This window comes from Lottia gigantea, assembly GCF_000327385.1.
Source record: "Lottia gigantea unplaced genomic scaffold LOTGIsca_19, whole genome shotgun sequence".
Classification (NCBI taxonomy): Eukaryota; Metazoa; Mollusca; class Gastropoda; family Lottiidae; genus Lottia; species Lottia gigantea.
The window spans coordinates 2,607,341-2,626,181 of NW_008708358.1; the positions used below are offsets into that span (position 1 = coordinate 2,607,341).

The following is an 18,841-nucleotide window of genomic DNA, read 5'->3' on the forward strand; positions in this document are numbered from 1 at the left end:
TATCATTTTTCTGAATAAAAGTCAGACAAGTTTAATTCATAGAGCCTAACGCACTTTTTCATCCAGTTTCTTTTTAATTTATGTTAAAGTAAACATTAATTCATTAAGAATTTCTCAATCATGTGACATCTGATTGACAGCTAGGATAGTAATTTAGATCATATTAAGTAATCTTACTATTACAAAATGCTAAAGTTAAAACTGAGATTTATCAGTCAAGTACTAATGTAAATATTTAGATGAGTAGATCCCTTTAACTCAATGCCTGAAGTCATGAATTTTGTATTTGAATAATGCCTTAAGTTATGATCAAATCTTACTTTATATTGCAAGATACCACCATATAGTTCAATTTCTTTTTTAGAGGTTAAAGACCTCTGTTATTTTTGGATTGCTAAAAATGGTAAATGTTTTATTTTGTGTATACAGTGGCTGTCGTTGAACACAATTTCAGGTTTTTTTTAGCCCAAAAGTCAATCAGAAACGATCAGAGATGTTGACTGATTAAAAAAATTTTAACCATGTGATCAATAACTTCCCCCAATTGTTTTGTTTTTTGAAACATGTAGGCTACCTGCTTGTAAACAATGCCTTTTGTTATAAAAAAAAAAACTCTTTGTAATTTTTATTTAAAACTAGATTTAAAAATGTAAAAAACTTAAGTAAACTAATCCCATTTTATTTTAGATTTCTTTATATTGTAAAGCTTATTTTATAAAAACAAGATAGAATCCAATGAAAAAAGTTTTTAAATTGATCTGGAAAAATGTCATAATGGATTTGATCATAGATTGTAAATATGTGCTTAATGAAACAAATTTAAAGGAAACTACCTCTTAGAGAGGGACTTCAAATTAAAAGTCTGAAACTTGGTCAATAAGAGTATAATTATATTCATCAGTTAGATTTACCAGGTGTCATGACTAAAGAATAGAATTATGATGATACAACCATTAAACTAAATAATTATTAGATTACACTCTGCTAAGCACAATATGTTTCAATTTTTTGGTCATCCTAAGAAGTAGTAGACCTTTAACTTTGGTAATTATCCAAACTTGATTATAGATTAAAGAATTTAATTTATATTTAGAACATTGAATAACAGGAAATTTGAAGTTTTTAAATTGAACTTAGAGAAAGTTAAGCTGGGTTTGATCGAAGATTTTTAACTAAGACCTTTTAACTCTATAGAGGGACTAAATATTTACATTACATTCAGGAGAGAATAGGGAGGCTTTGTATATAGCACGTAAGGTGAAACATAGCGTATGTTAGTAACCAACCATAATAACCACAGTAAAGCTATTGTTTATTATTTTAATGGAATAACATGACCTTTGACCTGGTTATCAAATTTGAAAAATACAGTATTGAGCAGGCGTAACACCTGTTGTAATATGGAAGAGTATAAGGCTAGTTAACAATGTAAGTTGAATGCTCTCCAGTGACAGAATGCTGTTTTAATGTCGAGCCATTCAGTAAGTTATCTTTTAAAATTTGATAATCAATAGCTTTGTCAGTATAAGGTCAATTTCTTTAAGGGTTTATTTTTATATAACATATATACGTGATTGACAAGATGCAAAACTAATTGTTATTGATAGGAGCTCATTGTCTGTTTTCAATATCTTCTGTTTTCAATATCTTCTGTTTTCAATATCTTCCGTTTTCAATATCTTCCGTTTTCAATATCTTCTGTTTTCAATATCTTCTGTTTTCAATATCTTCTGTTTTCAATATCTTCTGTTTTAATATCTTCTGTTTTCAATATCTTCTGTTTATAATATTTAATTTCTTTCTTTGACAAAATATGACAATTTTATTGCATATAACATTAACAAGAGCTCAAGATTATCAAGATATTTTACAGTATGATGTCAGTATCTTTGAGGTTTTATTTTACACCCTGTGTCTTCTATAATTAGTTATCGTATTTTGTTTTACAATTTGATTATCTTTAATGTTTTAGTATAAGGTCAATTGTTATAGATTTATATTTGTCAGTACTTTAATTGGCAAGATGTAAAACTAATTGATTTGGAAAGATTTTCTTCTGTTTTCAATATTTTACTTTCAGGATTTCATTTCACATTTTCTTTTGAAAAAAAATAATTTACACTAGTGCTGCAAATATGGGGTTTAAATTTTCCTTACTTTAAATGACAATGAGTTGTTGAACAACTATGCTGTATCTGGATATAGGTAGAGACTGACGAGCTAAATTTATCTTGTTTTATTTTAACCTAACAACTTTCAACAGATTATTTTAGTTTTTTTGAATGAAAAGTGAATTTGAGAAGGTAAAAATGATATCAGCCTGTTATGTCAGGTAGTTATCAACAGGAAATGTGTGATAAATTATAAACTAAAACTTGCCATTGATATCAGTCAATAAACTAATAAGAAACAGAAAAAGAGGACTGTTTACTGTCTAACAACTAAAATTCTTAATCTCTTTATTTTTGTGTTGTAGGGCAAATTATTTTATTGTAAACCTATTGATTATAAAGATCTAAAATGTTTATTTGTAAAACTTCTAATTTAAAAGTCTTGTGATTGAGCTGTAAGGTTCTTCTCCATGAGATGATATAAACCAAGTAATGATCCAAACTGCAAAACATAACTCGAAATCCAAAACAACATTTTGGTAGCAGCTAATGAATTTTTCGCATGAGGAAGTATATCAATCATAAATGAGTTAGTATTTCATAATGAAATCAGAGGTTGACATCACATGCAAGTGTGCATCATTTACTCTGCAAACCAAACCTATTACACAATATTGCAAACTAATTTTACTTGGCCCTGACAAATAAATCCAATTGAGAGTTTAACTGTTACATGTATAATATAATTGAGGAAAATACTAATTATGAAGGGTGGGGCACGAAACATCAATGACAGTAAATTATAGTCTATATAATATGTACAGTGTAATACAATTGAGTTTTTTTCACACCACCTTTTTACAATGTGAACCCAATACATTTGTAAGGTCAGGTGTCAGTCAAAGAGGGAGTGTCCTAAAAGTGAAATGGAGTTTTACATCCTAAATTTCTGGTCCTCATTGGGCTATTGATATTAAATGCATCCCACTTATGTAGCAAGAGAAGTTTTGCCAGAACAGTAGCAATAGCATGCTCTATTGATTTGAACTCTCAAGGGATATCTAATTTGAAAAGCCAGCAGACCATGTCCTCAGTCAATTGTCCCATCAATACATCTAGATTTTTTCCATGCCAGCAACCAACAACTGACAATGGCCCTTGACTGATACACTTCATCGAAGTCGAAGCTTGATTGATTTTTATCCTGAAATAGTTCTGTTAAAATTGAAGGTGAGAAGTCAATTGATAAAAGGAAGTTTAAAGAGTTAAAATTCAATATGGAGTATTTATCAGAAACCAACAAACCATGAATACTGAATGGTTGAACTCTAGTGACAAGGGGGTTCCGAGACCTGACTTCCCAATTTATCACAAAGTTTAAAATATAAATCTGACTAGAACTAAATCCAAAAGCACCTAGACCACAGGAATCTGCAATCTCCCACACTGTGAAACAGGCAGGCAGTTGGTGTAGTTAATAACATCAAAATTATCCATAGTAGAGAAATATTGACATTTAGCCAATGGTATGGCAAGACCTTATACTTTAAAAGGGGATACAGTTTTTGGTTTTTTCAATGTGGAATTCCAGACTTAAACAATTTTTTTGGTTTTTTTGGTGCCTTTTTTCTGAAACAAGGGAAATTTCTTTGGTTCTTAATATTGACATATTTTGAACACTGATTTTAAAAACTTGAATTTTGGATTTCACCTTGTAACCTAAATACTCAATGACAAAGTTAAACCCAATGTCCTTTCAAACAATGGCACTAGAATCAGAATGGTTCCACAGACTGTGCTATTTTTAGATATATTTTGGGTGATCTATATTTAGCACCAGTGTAGGTATATATATAAATAATGATAGGTATTATAGTTTTTGAATAATATTACTGTCAACTTCTTGTGTAATATAGTATATTATATATTGGATATTTTGTATTGTAAATAGAAAGAGATGCTGAGTTGATAAACCCAATTACAGAGTGGTATACATGTTTGTGAAGGACTTTTGCATAATACTACTGTCATCATATTGTGTAATGTATATTTTGTAATGTAAATGGAAAGAGATGCTGAGTTGATAAGCCCAAGTGGAAAGTTGAGTTGATAAGCCCAAGTGGAAAGTGGTTTGGTGTGATATGATTGTATATGTAGTTTATTGAATATGTATATTTCTGAAGGACATTTGAATAAAACTACTGTCATTTTTTGTGTAATGTAGTATTTGTGGATATTTCATTGGTGAATGGAAAGAGATGCTGAGTCGATAAATCCAAGTGCTAAGTGGCATGATGTGATATATGATTGGAATATATTTTATTGATGAAGGGAAGCAAATGGTTGGTTGATGAGCCCAATTGTTGAGATTTAAATATTGTTTATAAAGGATATAAGATTAGTGCTAAAAGGGATGCATAGTTGATAAACCCAATTGCAGAGTGGCATGTGTAATTCTCTTAGTTTTGGTGATGGTTTATTACTTATTATTATAAGTAAGGACTGCTAGGTGAAGGAGTCGAAAGGAAAGGACTTGGAATGGATAATGATAATATTTTTCATATCAAAGTCTGTAAATCATTATCAAATAAAAACAAAAATGAGATAAATGTAATATGATTCAACAAATTTAAAAGATAAACATTTAACATATTGTTACTCAGAGTTTCGTGCTGATTCAACAGATATAGAAGATATTATAAAATGATAAAGTTATGATTTGTAATCAATATTAAAACTAAGAGTGATTGAGTGTTAGTCAATATCAGTGTTTATATTTGTTATAAATCACAAGGGGAGATAAGCAGTACTATAATATTAATCAACTTCACCTATTGTTTACTTTGCTATTAACTTGTTGAAATATGAAACTGAGATTTGGTGTAGTTGCGTCATACTTCCTTTTGTCAGGTCAAGGGCAATAACTCTTATTCTTCCAATAGTTCATATCAATTTATTCATACGTATTTGAAAGTTGGATATGTTTACCCCTTTTAAGATATGCATGGTAGACCTAGAATTAAAACAAATAATCCAGCCTGTCTAGATGTAATGTTTTATACAGATAGATGATTTGATTGAATGAATACTAAAACAATCTCTGGAAAGTATATCATATCAGTAATTGATTAGATCGTGGTCTAATAATAATTATTATACAATATATAATGGCATTCTACATTCCTGGTTAGGTTATATCCGCCTGGAACTGACCTATATTAGGAATTGTCTTTTACTGGAACTGTCAGGATGGTGGTAAGGATAGGAACAAATATTTTGTGATCAGTTCGTGAGATCTTTTTGAATTTAGTCTTTGGTTTATGGTGCTCCTGGATAGGTTTATAGCCATCCAGGAAGTTGAACTTTAAGGTTAAGGATTGTTCGGAACTAGATTTGAAATAGTCAGATAGAAATTTCCCTAAGTAATTTTATGGTTTAGATGAGGATTACACAGTATTGGTTTTTTTAAGGAGATGAGAATTTAGTTTGTAGGTCTAGTTACTAGACAATTACTAGAATTTAACTGTGTTTTGAATTATTGAATTATTTGGAACAAAGTAATGGATATGACACTATATTATGTGAAAGGAATTTATACTGTAATTTCTGGAATCATTAATTGGTTATGAGAAAATACAAGGTAAGTAAGATTTTCTGTTTGATTTCAATCAATAGAAAAGTGTGTGCATACAGTGGGCAGAGGGGTCACCCTCCCCTCCGTCGCAGCCCCGAAAGCATGTTTTTGGACAAAATTCCCAAAACTAGGTTAGAAATTGGGGCAACCTCAGATATTTCGCCCTCCCATCCCCCCCTCGGATGTAAACCTGGAATACAACCTAAAGTGTTGCTGTGTTTTGGGAAAACGATCCATTAAGAAGTCCTAAAATAATAAGTCAAGTGTTCAGGCTATTTGATTGATCAATTATTCAAATTGATTTTAATGCACCAAATTATCCACAAATCTTGATTTTATCTTTGTTAAAATTTTGTGAACAACCCTGTATTTTTTTAAATTGAGCTAATCTTGAAATTTAGACAAAGAAGAAACTAATATTTCAATTTCAAAGCATTATGGATCGTTCTAAAACTGCTACACATTTGACGAAGCTTTGTAAAAGGGAGGTAACTACCTATCAATACCACAGAACAAAAATCAAAATAAGAGTTTGGCAATACATTGGTATCTGCTAATGAACTTTTATTATGAGGAAGTATATCAATCATAGATTAGGTAGTACTTCAAATGAAAAGTGGAATCAGGTGTCCAGAGAAGTAATACTGCTCATAAAACCACATGCATTCAGGCTACCATTGCACTTTATAGTAAACTGTATATATAATAAAGCAATAACATTTACATTTGAAAATTGAGAATTGATTTGAACTTCAACAAAGTAGATTTTGTCATATTGTGTTTCTGGAAATGGAATAAGTTATTTGCCAGAATCTAAGAATCTGTTTAGATGTTGGAAGGATAACATACATTTTACCTTGCAGTTTTTTTTTATGATATATAGCGTACATTCTTCAATACAATGCAATAATATTTGGTGAAGACCAGGTTTCTTTCTTTCTTGCCAATAATAAAAAGATTTATCATTATTTATAGACTTATACTCAATATAATTTAATCAAATATGTCACAATATTCGTAATCATAATGTATTTCATTTCCTTTGTTTTCCGAACAATTAAAGATATCAATTAATAATCAATAATTAAAAAGGTATAGCACATTTATTGCTAGAACCACAGAAGTCTGATTGAAAATTGGAGTGGTGCAAATTGATGCTATCAGTGACCCTGATACACATAAAAGGTTTAGAAAACCTCTTATAATTCCTTAAAGTTTAAAACAGTTGCAGGTATCAAAATCAGTTCTTTCTTTAAAAGTTTAAAGAGCAGGTTTTGGCTTCCTGTCACTGACTCAAAATAAAGATTCTGTTGTATAGCTTCATTCAAGATTCACAGGTACTGATTTCTAAATAATGAGGTCCTTATATCCAATAACACCACTTAATCTCGTTATACCATACTTAACCACAGTTATAAAGCGATTACAGCCCTTGACAGACAATAATAACGCAGTTAATAACTAACCGAAAACGAGATTCCACGACATATAGTCAATATGCCATCCATCTTCGGACCATTATACTCTTTATATAATCGATATATCAATATCACCACTACCTTTTATGGTTTCTTTTATGTCTTGTAATGAAGAGCTGTTTCTCGATATGGGTTTGTTGATTAGGAATATCTCAGTCAATTTATGACTGAATTTTTATGGATTCTGATTATTCCATGACAAAACCAAAACAAAAATAAGTTCTGATAGGACAGCAGTTGTCAATTATTGAATTGTGAAGCCTCAAGGTTAAACACAACCTTCACTTACAATACGGAAAGTTGGATAATAAAAAAGTAGGATAATGAAAAGTTTTATAATTATAAATTGGATAACTGTTGGATAATGAAATGATAAAATATTATAAACATATTGATGATAAATATAGGATGGTGAGTAGAACTTTTATTTTCGACCAGAAATTGTTCTTTTTAATGATAAAAATGGACTATTCACTGTTTCTTGTTGTAATGGCCCAATCACACACAGGATGTGCCTCAATCATTTAAAAAGTTATGACCTTGAAACTATTAACTTTGTTACATCTTTGGGCTCTAATCTCCATCAACAACAAAAAATGTCTATTGACTTTGAATAAGTGATCATCATTCATCATTCCAATCAACCTGAAAATGGACGTGGAACCTCTGGGAAAGATCAATGCCGAAAGGGATAGGAGCAGACAGTATCCTTTGAAATAACCTGTTATCCTTGTAAAGCATGAATATTTCTTCTCTAACATCAAAACTAGAAAGAAAGGCATCTCCATATTAAATCATATGACCTTAAATCATGTATATTCAACTGTTATGTAGGTATAGAATATGCAAGACAACTGATCAAAATCCAGCTGGTCAAAGACTATTTGAATTCTGCCAAGAAACTCTCGTAAGAAAGATATAAAACGGAGAGGTAACGAGGGTCATAGAGCTCTGTAATTAGATTGGCAGCTTGTTTAAAGAATTCATTTGGAGAATTAAACTAGCTTATTTTTTCTACACCAAATAACCAAAGGTTAACACTATAAAAATCTGATTTTAATTAAACAGGAAATTAGTTATTAAACTTAATTAAATTAGTAAAATTGTAATCTGAAAGGGAGTAATATTTGTAGTTTTTGGAAAAGATTCAGTTTTTATTTGGTAGTACATCTTGTGTTAGACCATGATCAGAATAAAGTTCTCCTATGCTGTGAATTTTTCATCAAAGAGGATTATTATTCAATAATGGATAAAATAGAAGTGTAAACAATGATATAATTTGTAATATAGTTTAGACCTAGTATCAGAGGATATAAGGAGTTGTGGAAGTGAGCAAATTAAAGATTAAGAAATAAAATTCACAGTAGGGAGTTACAGTCTTTTTAGCTTGGCTTTGATTACCTGTCATGTGTTAAGATCCTTATGAAATCACCATTCTTGGTTGCAAGGTAAAGACTTGGTGTGTTTCCATGTGAATTTCAAATAAAAGTGTAAAAAAATTAGATTTGCCAAATGTAGAGTTCATTGATTATAGCCTACAAAGGTGCTCAAGTGTAGGATTTGTGAAAATGATTAAGTATGAAAATGGTTTTGGATCTTGTAATTGTTGGTTTTTGGCGTTAAGTTTGATTTTTAGTTTTGAGTAATAGTAAGTTAATCTAGTCTTCGAGGTTATTTCATAAAAGTACTGGCCCTGATCACAAATTATTTTGAGATAATCAATTTTCAGATTATATTTCTTGTTGTTGCTGCTCAATATATTGTAAGTTCTGGTCTGTGTAGAGGTTGTCTATCTAACATGTTATCAGATGGTTCCAGTGATGGAATTGCAGGAATTGACAGGAAGAATGGTACCAGAATGTAAACTATGATCATTGATCAGATCTAGTAGAAACAATACAAAATAATAATAGTAAAACACTATCAGAAAGATATAGAATTAGTTACTGAATCTGTTTTATTTGCACTGTTCTTCATCTACTTCTGAATTATGTATCTTTGTGTTGTTATATTTTGGTGATTACCTTTTGTGTTTTACTGCTTGTTTTGGAGATCATTACATCCTCTAGGTTGGCTTGCTTGTGATTTTTTTATCGTTTTTATGGGGGAAAAAAGAAACAGAGCCTATTTGATGTGTTGGCTTTGTTTGCACCATTGTAAGCTACTTCTGAATTAAGTTGTGCACCTTAGTGTGTTCCTCTTTTTTTTGGAGATTTTCTAATTATTAATTTTTAGTGCAGGACAGTTGCTCACCCTAAAATTGTCCATTGTGTTCTTCTGTTTTTTGTGAGATTATTACAACCTCCAGGTTGGCTTGTGATCATTTAATTTACTAAAAAGAAATTTAAGTTGAAGTAAATGTGTCAATTTAGTTGAAAGTTTAATACAAAGGATCCAGGATATATTTTAAATATTAAAATCAGAAATAATTTCTGTACAGATAAATGCAGGATATACACCAGTGCAGTAATTGAGATTCAGGTGTTTATTATAAAAGGAATTAGAGTTTATCAGGTAAAGATTGTAATATAAGATTGTATTTTCTGTCAGACCAATGATAAGATATGAAATTTCCAATCTAAGGTGGTCCAGTTCACAAAATATCAGGTTTGCCAAGAAAAATTACATCTTGAATCATAGTTCTGTTTTACACACGTCATATATTCTAACATAGTGAAGCCATCAACATGAAAATATTTCTTTGATCTCAATGATATTCTTCAATACTTGTAATTTTGTCATTGAGAAGAATTCCAATACTTTTAGTGATATATAGATAAAGATATATTACTTTATATTTGTGAATTAGTCTTTTGATTTTGTTTGTCATTGTGGGATTGATTAGGAAATTTTCCAAAATATTTTGAAATATTTGTTTGATCTCAATGATATCTTAACCTATTGTGGCTGAGTCTGTGGGATTTATTTTTGATGAAAAAGAAAAATTCCAAATATGTAAAGTGATGCTTTTGCTTAATGCTACGATTTCCTGGGATAATTTGGTGTATTTTTTTTTTTGGATTGTGGTTTTCTTGCATTTTGCTGATTTTTTGTGGAATATTTTGAGTTTTTCACTAGATTTTGGTGGATATGGTGTCAATACCAAGTTATATGTGAAAATTCAATAACATTTGTTATATTTGTGATTTAGTCTTTGAAATTTGTTATTGGAATTTGGATTCATTATTAGGAATTACTAACAGACTTTGAGGTCATGAAAACATCTGGATGAACATATTTGTGAGATTTCAGTTACAGCCTAAATGATCTTTGAGGTATTCTATTCAGAGATATATGGGACCAGTTGATAGAACTTAATTGTAGCAATGACAAATGAGATAATATGAATATCTAAAGCTGTTCTTGTGATCCTAGAGCTGATCAATTTGATCAAATTTCTCTTGAATATTGGACTCACTTCTAGTCACGTTTTACAGATTATAACTCGGCAGGTGTCTGTACTATCACACTCTAGATTTCAGTCTGTACTGTGTGTTTATTATGATTACAACCATGAGTTATTATATTTAGGTAACCTTGCTGTAGATATCACACCTTTCTTGATAGCTTCACAGTGGAGGGTTACCCTGGTCTGATAGCTACACAGTGGAGGGTTACCCTGGTCTGATAGCTACACAGTGGAGGGTTACCATGGTCTGATAGCTTCACAGTGCAGAGTTACCAGCTGGCTTTGATATCAGGATTGCTTTTACCTTGATGAAGATTCGAACTCACATCACTTAATTGTATTGTAGATGACAATCAAACTGGTTACCTACTAAGCTATTCCACTGCCATAAAAAGACTACTTTTTCAACCCAGCATTAGAGAGAAATGGATGGTTAAATTGTTCTGATATATTGCAATGCCAGCTTTTATAGATAAAGGAGATCCCAGTGTTGGTTTTTATCATTTTAAATGAATTTGTATTATTATGAATAAAGATTCAACAGAAACCAACAGATAGTGTTCCAACTGAGAATTAAAGGGGAGCTGCTAGTTCAATTGGTCATAAAGCTTGGAATACTGGATTTTTCAAAATACAGGATTTGCAATGACTAGTATTGTTTTTTTTGTCATTTTAGATGATGAAGTATATCGGCACCAGATATTAACACTACTATCTGGAGCTCCAAGTCTTAATGTCTCATTGCCAACAATGTGTTTATATTAGATCTGATAAGATAATATAAATAAACCACACCTGCCTGAATGCACTAACAGATTTTAATTAATATGTTTAATTTTCTGTGATTGTATAAAATTGTAATGATTTTACTAGTTACTGCATAGAACCCTTGTTAAAACAAATTCACATGAAATTTTGAGATCAATCAATTTGACAGATGACATGAGATTTTTTGGGGTATTTATAAATGTATGAACTATGTGGACTCCCTACAAGACACAATGATTTGACATACCCTGTCCCTAGTGCCCTGGTTCACAACCTGGGGCCAACTGGTGTAGGAGAAGAATTTATTTTGAATGGAGAGAGCACCTCACATCATCACTTGCTGAAAATGTGGATGAAACAAATTTTTGGGGGTGTGAAAGGTCCAGGTGATTGCTCGAGGGGTGTGAAGGCTGGGAAAGGTTGGGAACCACTTCCCTAGTGCCATCAGTTCTTGTTTAAAAAAAGAAAGAAACAACTATATTTTACAAAAATAACAACTTAGGTTCACAGTTAAGGATCCTTTCTATCAGCTGATCCTTGGCCAAATCTCTATTGGCTTGTACAAGCTGAAAAATTGACAGGCCATTGACTTTTACCTGTGTTGGCCTAATTAATTTTCTGAATCTTTATAATCAGGTCACCAATTTTAGGTACGTGGAAGAATCATAAAAATATTAAAGATGTTTCAGGATTAAAGAGAGGTGTTACTAAATTCATTTTTCAAGCCTCATTAATTGTCTTTTTACCATGAAAGTAATAGGTTAATATTCTTCATTAATGTGTGGGCTTGAGACAAAACCGTGTTAGTGGGTAGATCAGGATTGTTGAGTGGCTGTATCTGCCAGTCATCTCTGACTAGAGCAGGGATATTTATTATATGGTATGTACCCGTCATGTTTGACTAGAGTTCTGGACTGATGTTTACTGTATTTACCAGTCAAGTCTGACTAGAGCTCCAGATTGTTGATTTGACTGTAATTACCATTGATGTCTGACTTGTAGAGCTCTAGACTGTTGATTTGACTGTAATTCTGAAAATGGTGTTTAAAACACATGAAGCCACTGGCACAATCAAAACAGCTTAACAAAATTTTAAAGATACCATGATATTAATGGGGAATCTCAAAGTACACAGAGAGTGTGAAAGGTTCTCACCAATATTTGAAGGGCGTTAAGTCACTATGAGGTAAACTATTGTACTAGTATGTGTATACGTATATTGATGTGGTCATGATAAAAGTCAAGCTTGGTTGGTAGACTATGAAGATAAGGTTTTTATTTTAAATTTTATTACAACTAGAGAAAATTTACTCCAAAGTTAAAAAGTTCATTGACGATTACTCTCTAACTGGGCTGAGTGTTGGACCACTAGAGTTAATAATTTCATAGAAAATTAGTGTTAGTGTCGGTCTGTGAGAAGGATTTGGATTTTTTATTTTGTTATAGAGGGTTTTCTTAGTAGTAAGGAAGGAGAACTAGTTGATTTTCTGTATTGTTTTGTGTGGAACTTTCATGATAGGAGTGAGCAATAGATAATGTTCTTATATTAACGTGAAGGGTGGCATTTCTTGAAGTGTTGACAATCATTTTAGAAACTTGCAAGATAGTGATGCTGAAAATGATGAGTGAAGGGTTTCAAATGGATCATATATTGGAACTTTCATGACAGGAGTGGGCAATAGACAATTTACAATATTCACAATGCTTAAAGTGATCACTGAAAGGTTTTAATTTTAAGATCTTAAAGTGCTTACTTGTATAAACTTTCAGACAGGAGTAGCCTTTATTAAGTGATGGTAAACACTATGATTTAAGGGTTCCATATTAGGAGATTTCAGAGAGTTGATGTACAAACTTTCCAGACAGGAGTGAGGAATAGATAATATTCTCTATGTTAGTGATGTTAAAAACAAAGTCATAAATGTTTCATGATTTCAGAAAGGTCATTTACAAACTTTCAAGACAGGAAATTAGGAAACTTCAGAGGGTTCACGGACAAACTTTCACGTCAGTAGTGAGGAATAGATAATATTCTTTATGTTAGTGATGTTAAAAACAATGTCTGAAGGGGTTCGTTATAAAGAGATATCGTGGACAGTTCATGTTTATTATAAAGATAGGACACCCCTAAAAACCTTCCTACCACCCCCAGCGAGGAAGGTAACCAGGCGTAGTGTGAGGTTAAAAAGAAGGAAATCATCAAAGAAGAAAAAACATGTAAAACCATTATATTATACTGTAACTAAACGTAAGCTTGTTAAAGTAAGTCATCTTGGTTTTTTCACTAACTGTTTACTAACCCAGATTATCCATAACCATTCACAACTGGGTCAACTTTAATATACTGACAAAAATTGTAACCTGCAACCACCATTTGTTCGATGTAACAAAGGAAATGATATTGTGAATGGATTCCAATGTTCTAACCAACTATGTTACAGCCTGTCTTCAATTCATTTATTTACATAAATCACAATAATCTTCAAATTTAAATGAGATTGTCCTGAATACCACAATTAAATAATCACTTAGGAACTCCATTTAGACATGACTGGCTGATACAGTCAAATCTACAGCCCCAATTAAGGCTTTTAGGGTCGTTCTAGAGACCATAGATTTATATTCAAATAAACAGATATTAGGTGAAAGTGGTTGTAAAAACAATATAATAATTGAAATAACAAAAGCACAGATCGAGGAAAAAGAAAAAAGTGGCTAAAAATTTTGGGTACATTTCCATTTATTACCTAATTAAGGACCTAGCCCCAAATAAGGAATTATGAATTGTGCAAGGTGACATGAATAACACACCTTTGTTATTGAGTGCCACTTGATACTCCTGAAAGAGGGTCATATATGTCAGATTTATTTACAAATTGACTCTTGGTATTCAAAATATTACCCCTGATTAGTCTTGAGAGGTGTGGTTTATATGGCACCTTAATCACCCCTTATGATGAACATGAACTCGCCCAAACATTTATTGTATGACTCGGAAATATGCATGTATGAAGAGTCCACAAATTATCAAGGGGTGTCAGATATAATTGGGTCCTTGCCCGTGGTACAATTATTTCCTCTTCGGGTATAAATCAATAGATTACCCTATATTGATATTTCATCATATCATTGTTTTGTGGTTTATGTGTGGTTTCTATATTATTGTTTCACTGTCAGAAGATAGTTAAAGTATATTTGTTTGTGGTTTTCAATGGGATCTCATTTATTCTATAATTATGTAGGATCTAGACATAAACCTAATAAATCAGTATATCATCCAAACGTTTTGGAGAAAAAGTCGAAAGACACAAAAGTGAGTAAATATTAGATATAAACAGTTGTATTGATAATATTCAACCATTTAACAAAAGAATGTTAAGAAAGAAAGGCTTTACAAGGATAGCAACTAAGATTCTAGAGAATCAGCTGATCAGCTGATCCGTGGCCAAGCCTCATGGCATTGTTCTTTTTCCAATTATCAATACTCATTCGAAATTCACTGCCGATTGAAGTCAGAACCCAGAACCATCATTTGTAACCTAACCAAGGAAATGATTTTAACAAGGGAATAAGATTCTCATAAATTACTATTTTAACAGTCTTCATGTCATACTATAGATTTCAACCAACCATGGATGTGGTAATTTACTTTGTAGTGGCTAAGATCTAGCTTATTGAAGACAGTGAAATTTTTACTGCCCAAATAATTTCTAGTGTATAAGATAATAAGCCTATTGTTAAGATGTAAGATAGATTCAATATGGTTCTTGTTAGATTATATTATAAAGTATGTTTTTTATCAGGTATCATAAAACAATATACAATACTAGTTTCAGATATCCTGAATAATTTCACTATATACTAGTCCTAAACTCTGTTTTTTCTCATGCTTTTAAAAAAGTGTATTTTGTGAACCAATATTGAGGGTTGTGACCTTTGATTGACTACAAAAAGACGTTTTCTTCTCAAACAAAATTTAGAAATCGAAAGAAACAAACAATTTTTATAAGGATAACAACTTAGGTTCGCTAGGAACCTTTCAACCAGTTGATCTTCGGCAAAACCTCTTGGCATTGACCTTTCCAAACCAAACTATGCCTTGAGTCGACAGATATTCCATTATAGACAGAGTTTCAGATTAATCACACCAACAATATGTTTTATAACAAAACAGGTCCAGATTGTTTTTATTAAGAAAATGGCTGAAACTGTGAAATAAAACTTTACTCTTTGATGAAGGATTATCTGAAGAATAAAAGATCCAATTTTTCCAACAAACATCATCTTTCACTATTGTTGCTTTGAATTCTTTTATACTGTACTCACCGACTGTAGTATTGTATGTTCTCATATTACGTCAAAATATATTATTTAATTCGCATAACTTTCAGATCTAATGTATATTAATATATCAACTACTTGTTTCAGTTCCTCTGGTAGTATTCTACCTAAAACCAGTATTAATGCCAATTATTGTTAATAATTGTTTTCCGAATTGTTTTTTAGTTTTGAACTATTTCTTTCAGAAGGCTTGCTGTTAATTTCAATGTTTTATAATTTTTGCTGTAGTTTGCACTTTCTGTCTATTGCAGACATTGAGCCCACTTTGCCTCTTTGGCCCCTTTGTAGTTGTGAATTGGAGCAAACTTGTAGAGTTATCATTGTGATTTACAACGTCCATTTGTTCTCTGTGGTTATAAGTATTCAATATGTAATGATATACCATTTTGTATATTACAGTTAAAGGAACTAGTAGTAAGTGGAGAACTACCATGTACCAAGGAAGAATCAGCTACTCTAGCTGGCATACAATTACATATAGAGGAGGCGTGGCCAGAGGATGACTCGTCAATCCAGTCCTCGGTGGGGGGTGGTGGTCAAAACAACCTCCCTAAGTCTCCACATGTGGATAAGACGAAGAAAGAAGAGGAATCAGAATGGCGGGAGAACCTCAGGAAAAAGAAGGAGCTGATTAAATCTAACCGTGCCCAGAGAATAACGCCAGCAAGACGTAAAGGGAAGCTAGTCAGGCAGTTAATGTGTGCCAGTGATAATGAGATTGAATGTATAGAAGAATGTGAACTCTCTAGATTTCTTCCACCAGAATATACCACTTCTAAAAAAGTTCGAGAGTTGATCAAGGTAAGAGTATAATTCAAATTAGTTCATCATCTTCCTTAGCCCATCAGGGTTTAGAATCTGGATGACATCTGTACATTGGGTTTGATTCTGTTTTAATGATTTGATCTGATTTCAAAAACTAGGAACTGTCTTGTAAAGAAGTAAGGATGTGTAGAATGCAGTTCTCTCCCTTCACTTGTTAACTCATCGAGATATGATACCTTGAAGTTAATGTCAAGCCGCCCTGTGTTGAAATAGGCCTACAAATAAATACTTTAATTTCAGGAAAAGAAGAAAACACTATGGCATACCTCGTATTATGAAAATGAGTTGAAATTAAAACAGTTGTATGTTAAAATCTGTAAGAATCTACCAGCCTATGGGAGTAAAATATTTCATGTTAAAGAAATTTTGAGAGGAAACACACAGAAAAAGGTATGTGGTAATGAGTTTATTTTCTCTTCTTTGAGGAGCAAAATGTATGCTTGAAAAAAACTGATCTTTCTACGGAATTCTTTAAAAAAATAGTTTAGTGTGCACTTAGAAAGTCAATTACTTTACTACAAACAAATATCTTCAAAATTTGTTAGGTGTAGTTAAACTGTAAAATATGATCTAAAAAGGTGTAGCTCTTACATGTTTTTACACTGACAATTTGTACTCTGTATAAGAAGAGCTATATATATATATGAAGAGCGAGATTGTAATCTTTAAAATCATTCAACTTTATATATCTTCAAGGTATAACTCACACAAAGCAATTATTTTTCACTTTTTATACAGTTGATAATACGTAAATCTTTTTATTTGGATAAAAATAAGTTTATGAGTTTTCTTGTTTTTTCAATGACAAAGGGTTGTCTATGCAGAAAAATCAGGATAACTGTAAGCTATTTGACTCATTTTGATTTTGTGGGATTTTTGGACAAAGTAAAAAATTTTAAAATTTTGTTTGCAAGTTTTTTCGTGAAGTTTGATTTTGATGTGAATTATTTCTATTAATATTCCAGATTCCGCGGTTATTAGCAGTCTCCTGTGATAAAGTTGTTTTATTAGACAGTAAAACCAAGGCCATAGCCAAAACACAGAGTATCAGAGATCTCGAAGACTGGTTTCCTGGAAGTGGCAAGACACATGATGGCTTGGTCCTGGAATTCCGTGGCACCAAACCCTGGACTCTGAACATGGCAACAATAGACAACCTGAAGTGTGCCACAGCAGCTATTTGGGAAGCTCTGGATTTAGACGGCAGATTTCTGAACAATGGTACTTTACACAGAGACAGCTTAGAATTTGGTAAGTAACGAGCAACTCTAGCAAGGTAGGGCATAATGCCACATTGCAACTTTGTACCTTTCAGGAAGTTCATATAGCTTATATTGCTTATTTGGTATTCAGGTTTGTCAACTCAGCATAATTTTAACACAGTGGTTCCTAACCTTTTTCAGCCTGCACACCACTGGAGCAATCACCTGGACCTTTCACACCCCCAAAAATTTGTTTCATCCACATTTCCAGCATGTAATGATGTGAGGTGCTCTCTCAATTCAAAATAACTTTTCCTACACCAGTTGGCCACACACCTGACACCCTATTCCCACACCCCCAGAGAGTAAAAGCACCCCAGATTGGGAACCGAGGCTTTCAGAGCTAATATTGTTTATTTCATGTATTTCCATTACCACCAAAGATAAGCTTTGTTTCTTGAGATTTTATCAAGAAATAACACAAACTTTGATTTAGATGTAGTTGTCATCTTAATGTATTAACTCTATAGTTCTATAAACATATTCAACACCACGGCAACAATTATATATATCAATAACTTAGTGATTTAGAATATTTTCACTCTTTTTTCAGATTTCCAATGTCGTCAGTTTACCTTGAGACCAGAATTAAACACATTCAGTAAATATTCCTCGGAACTGGAACAACTACAGAAGATGTTACATTTCCCCGAGGAGGTGGCGCTACTGATGACTAAAACAGAACATGAGTTATTTACGAGCGTATCACCAGCTCAATATGTCCGTCATATCACCGTGGACCTCACCAGAACATCTGATGCTAGAACTGGATTGTGCGTGGAGGACCTCATTCAAAGATTCAACGAGGTAAGAAATTATTTTAGTGACAGAAACAGTAAAACAATGTTATGGGCACCATTTGGTGTTTTTCTGAAGAGAAAATTACAAAAAAATTGCAGTTGGCGCAAAATGCAAATTAATCTTGTGAAACGAAAGTAACATACTATAAACTTTTGGCCACTTGCTAGTTAAAGGTTTTTTAAGGCCCTCCACTGTGTTTTGTCACTTTCCAT

The 18,841-nt window shown here is 32.1% G+C and overlaps 1 protein-coding gene across 1 annotated transcript in view; it reads left to right on the forward strand.

Moving 5' to 3' along the window:
• Positions 1 to 18,437: 18,437 nt before the first annotated feature.
• The window catches only part of LOTGIDRAFT_114718 (hypothetical protein), a gene marked incomplete at both ends in the record, with an annotated part of 58,315 nt that continues 57,911 nt past the window's right edge, over positions 18,438 to 18,841 (forward strand). Inside the window, one exon of the mRNA XM_009052840.1 lies at positions 18,438 to 18,635. Coding sequence (XP_009051088.1) covers positions 18,438 to 18,635 — 198 coding nt within the window. The remainder of the gene's footprint in view (positions 18,636 to 18,841) is intronic.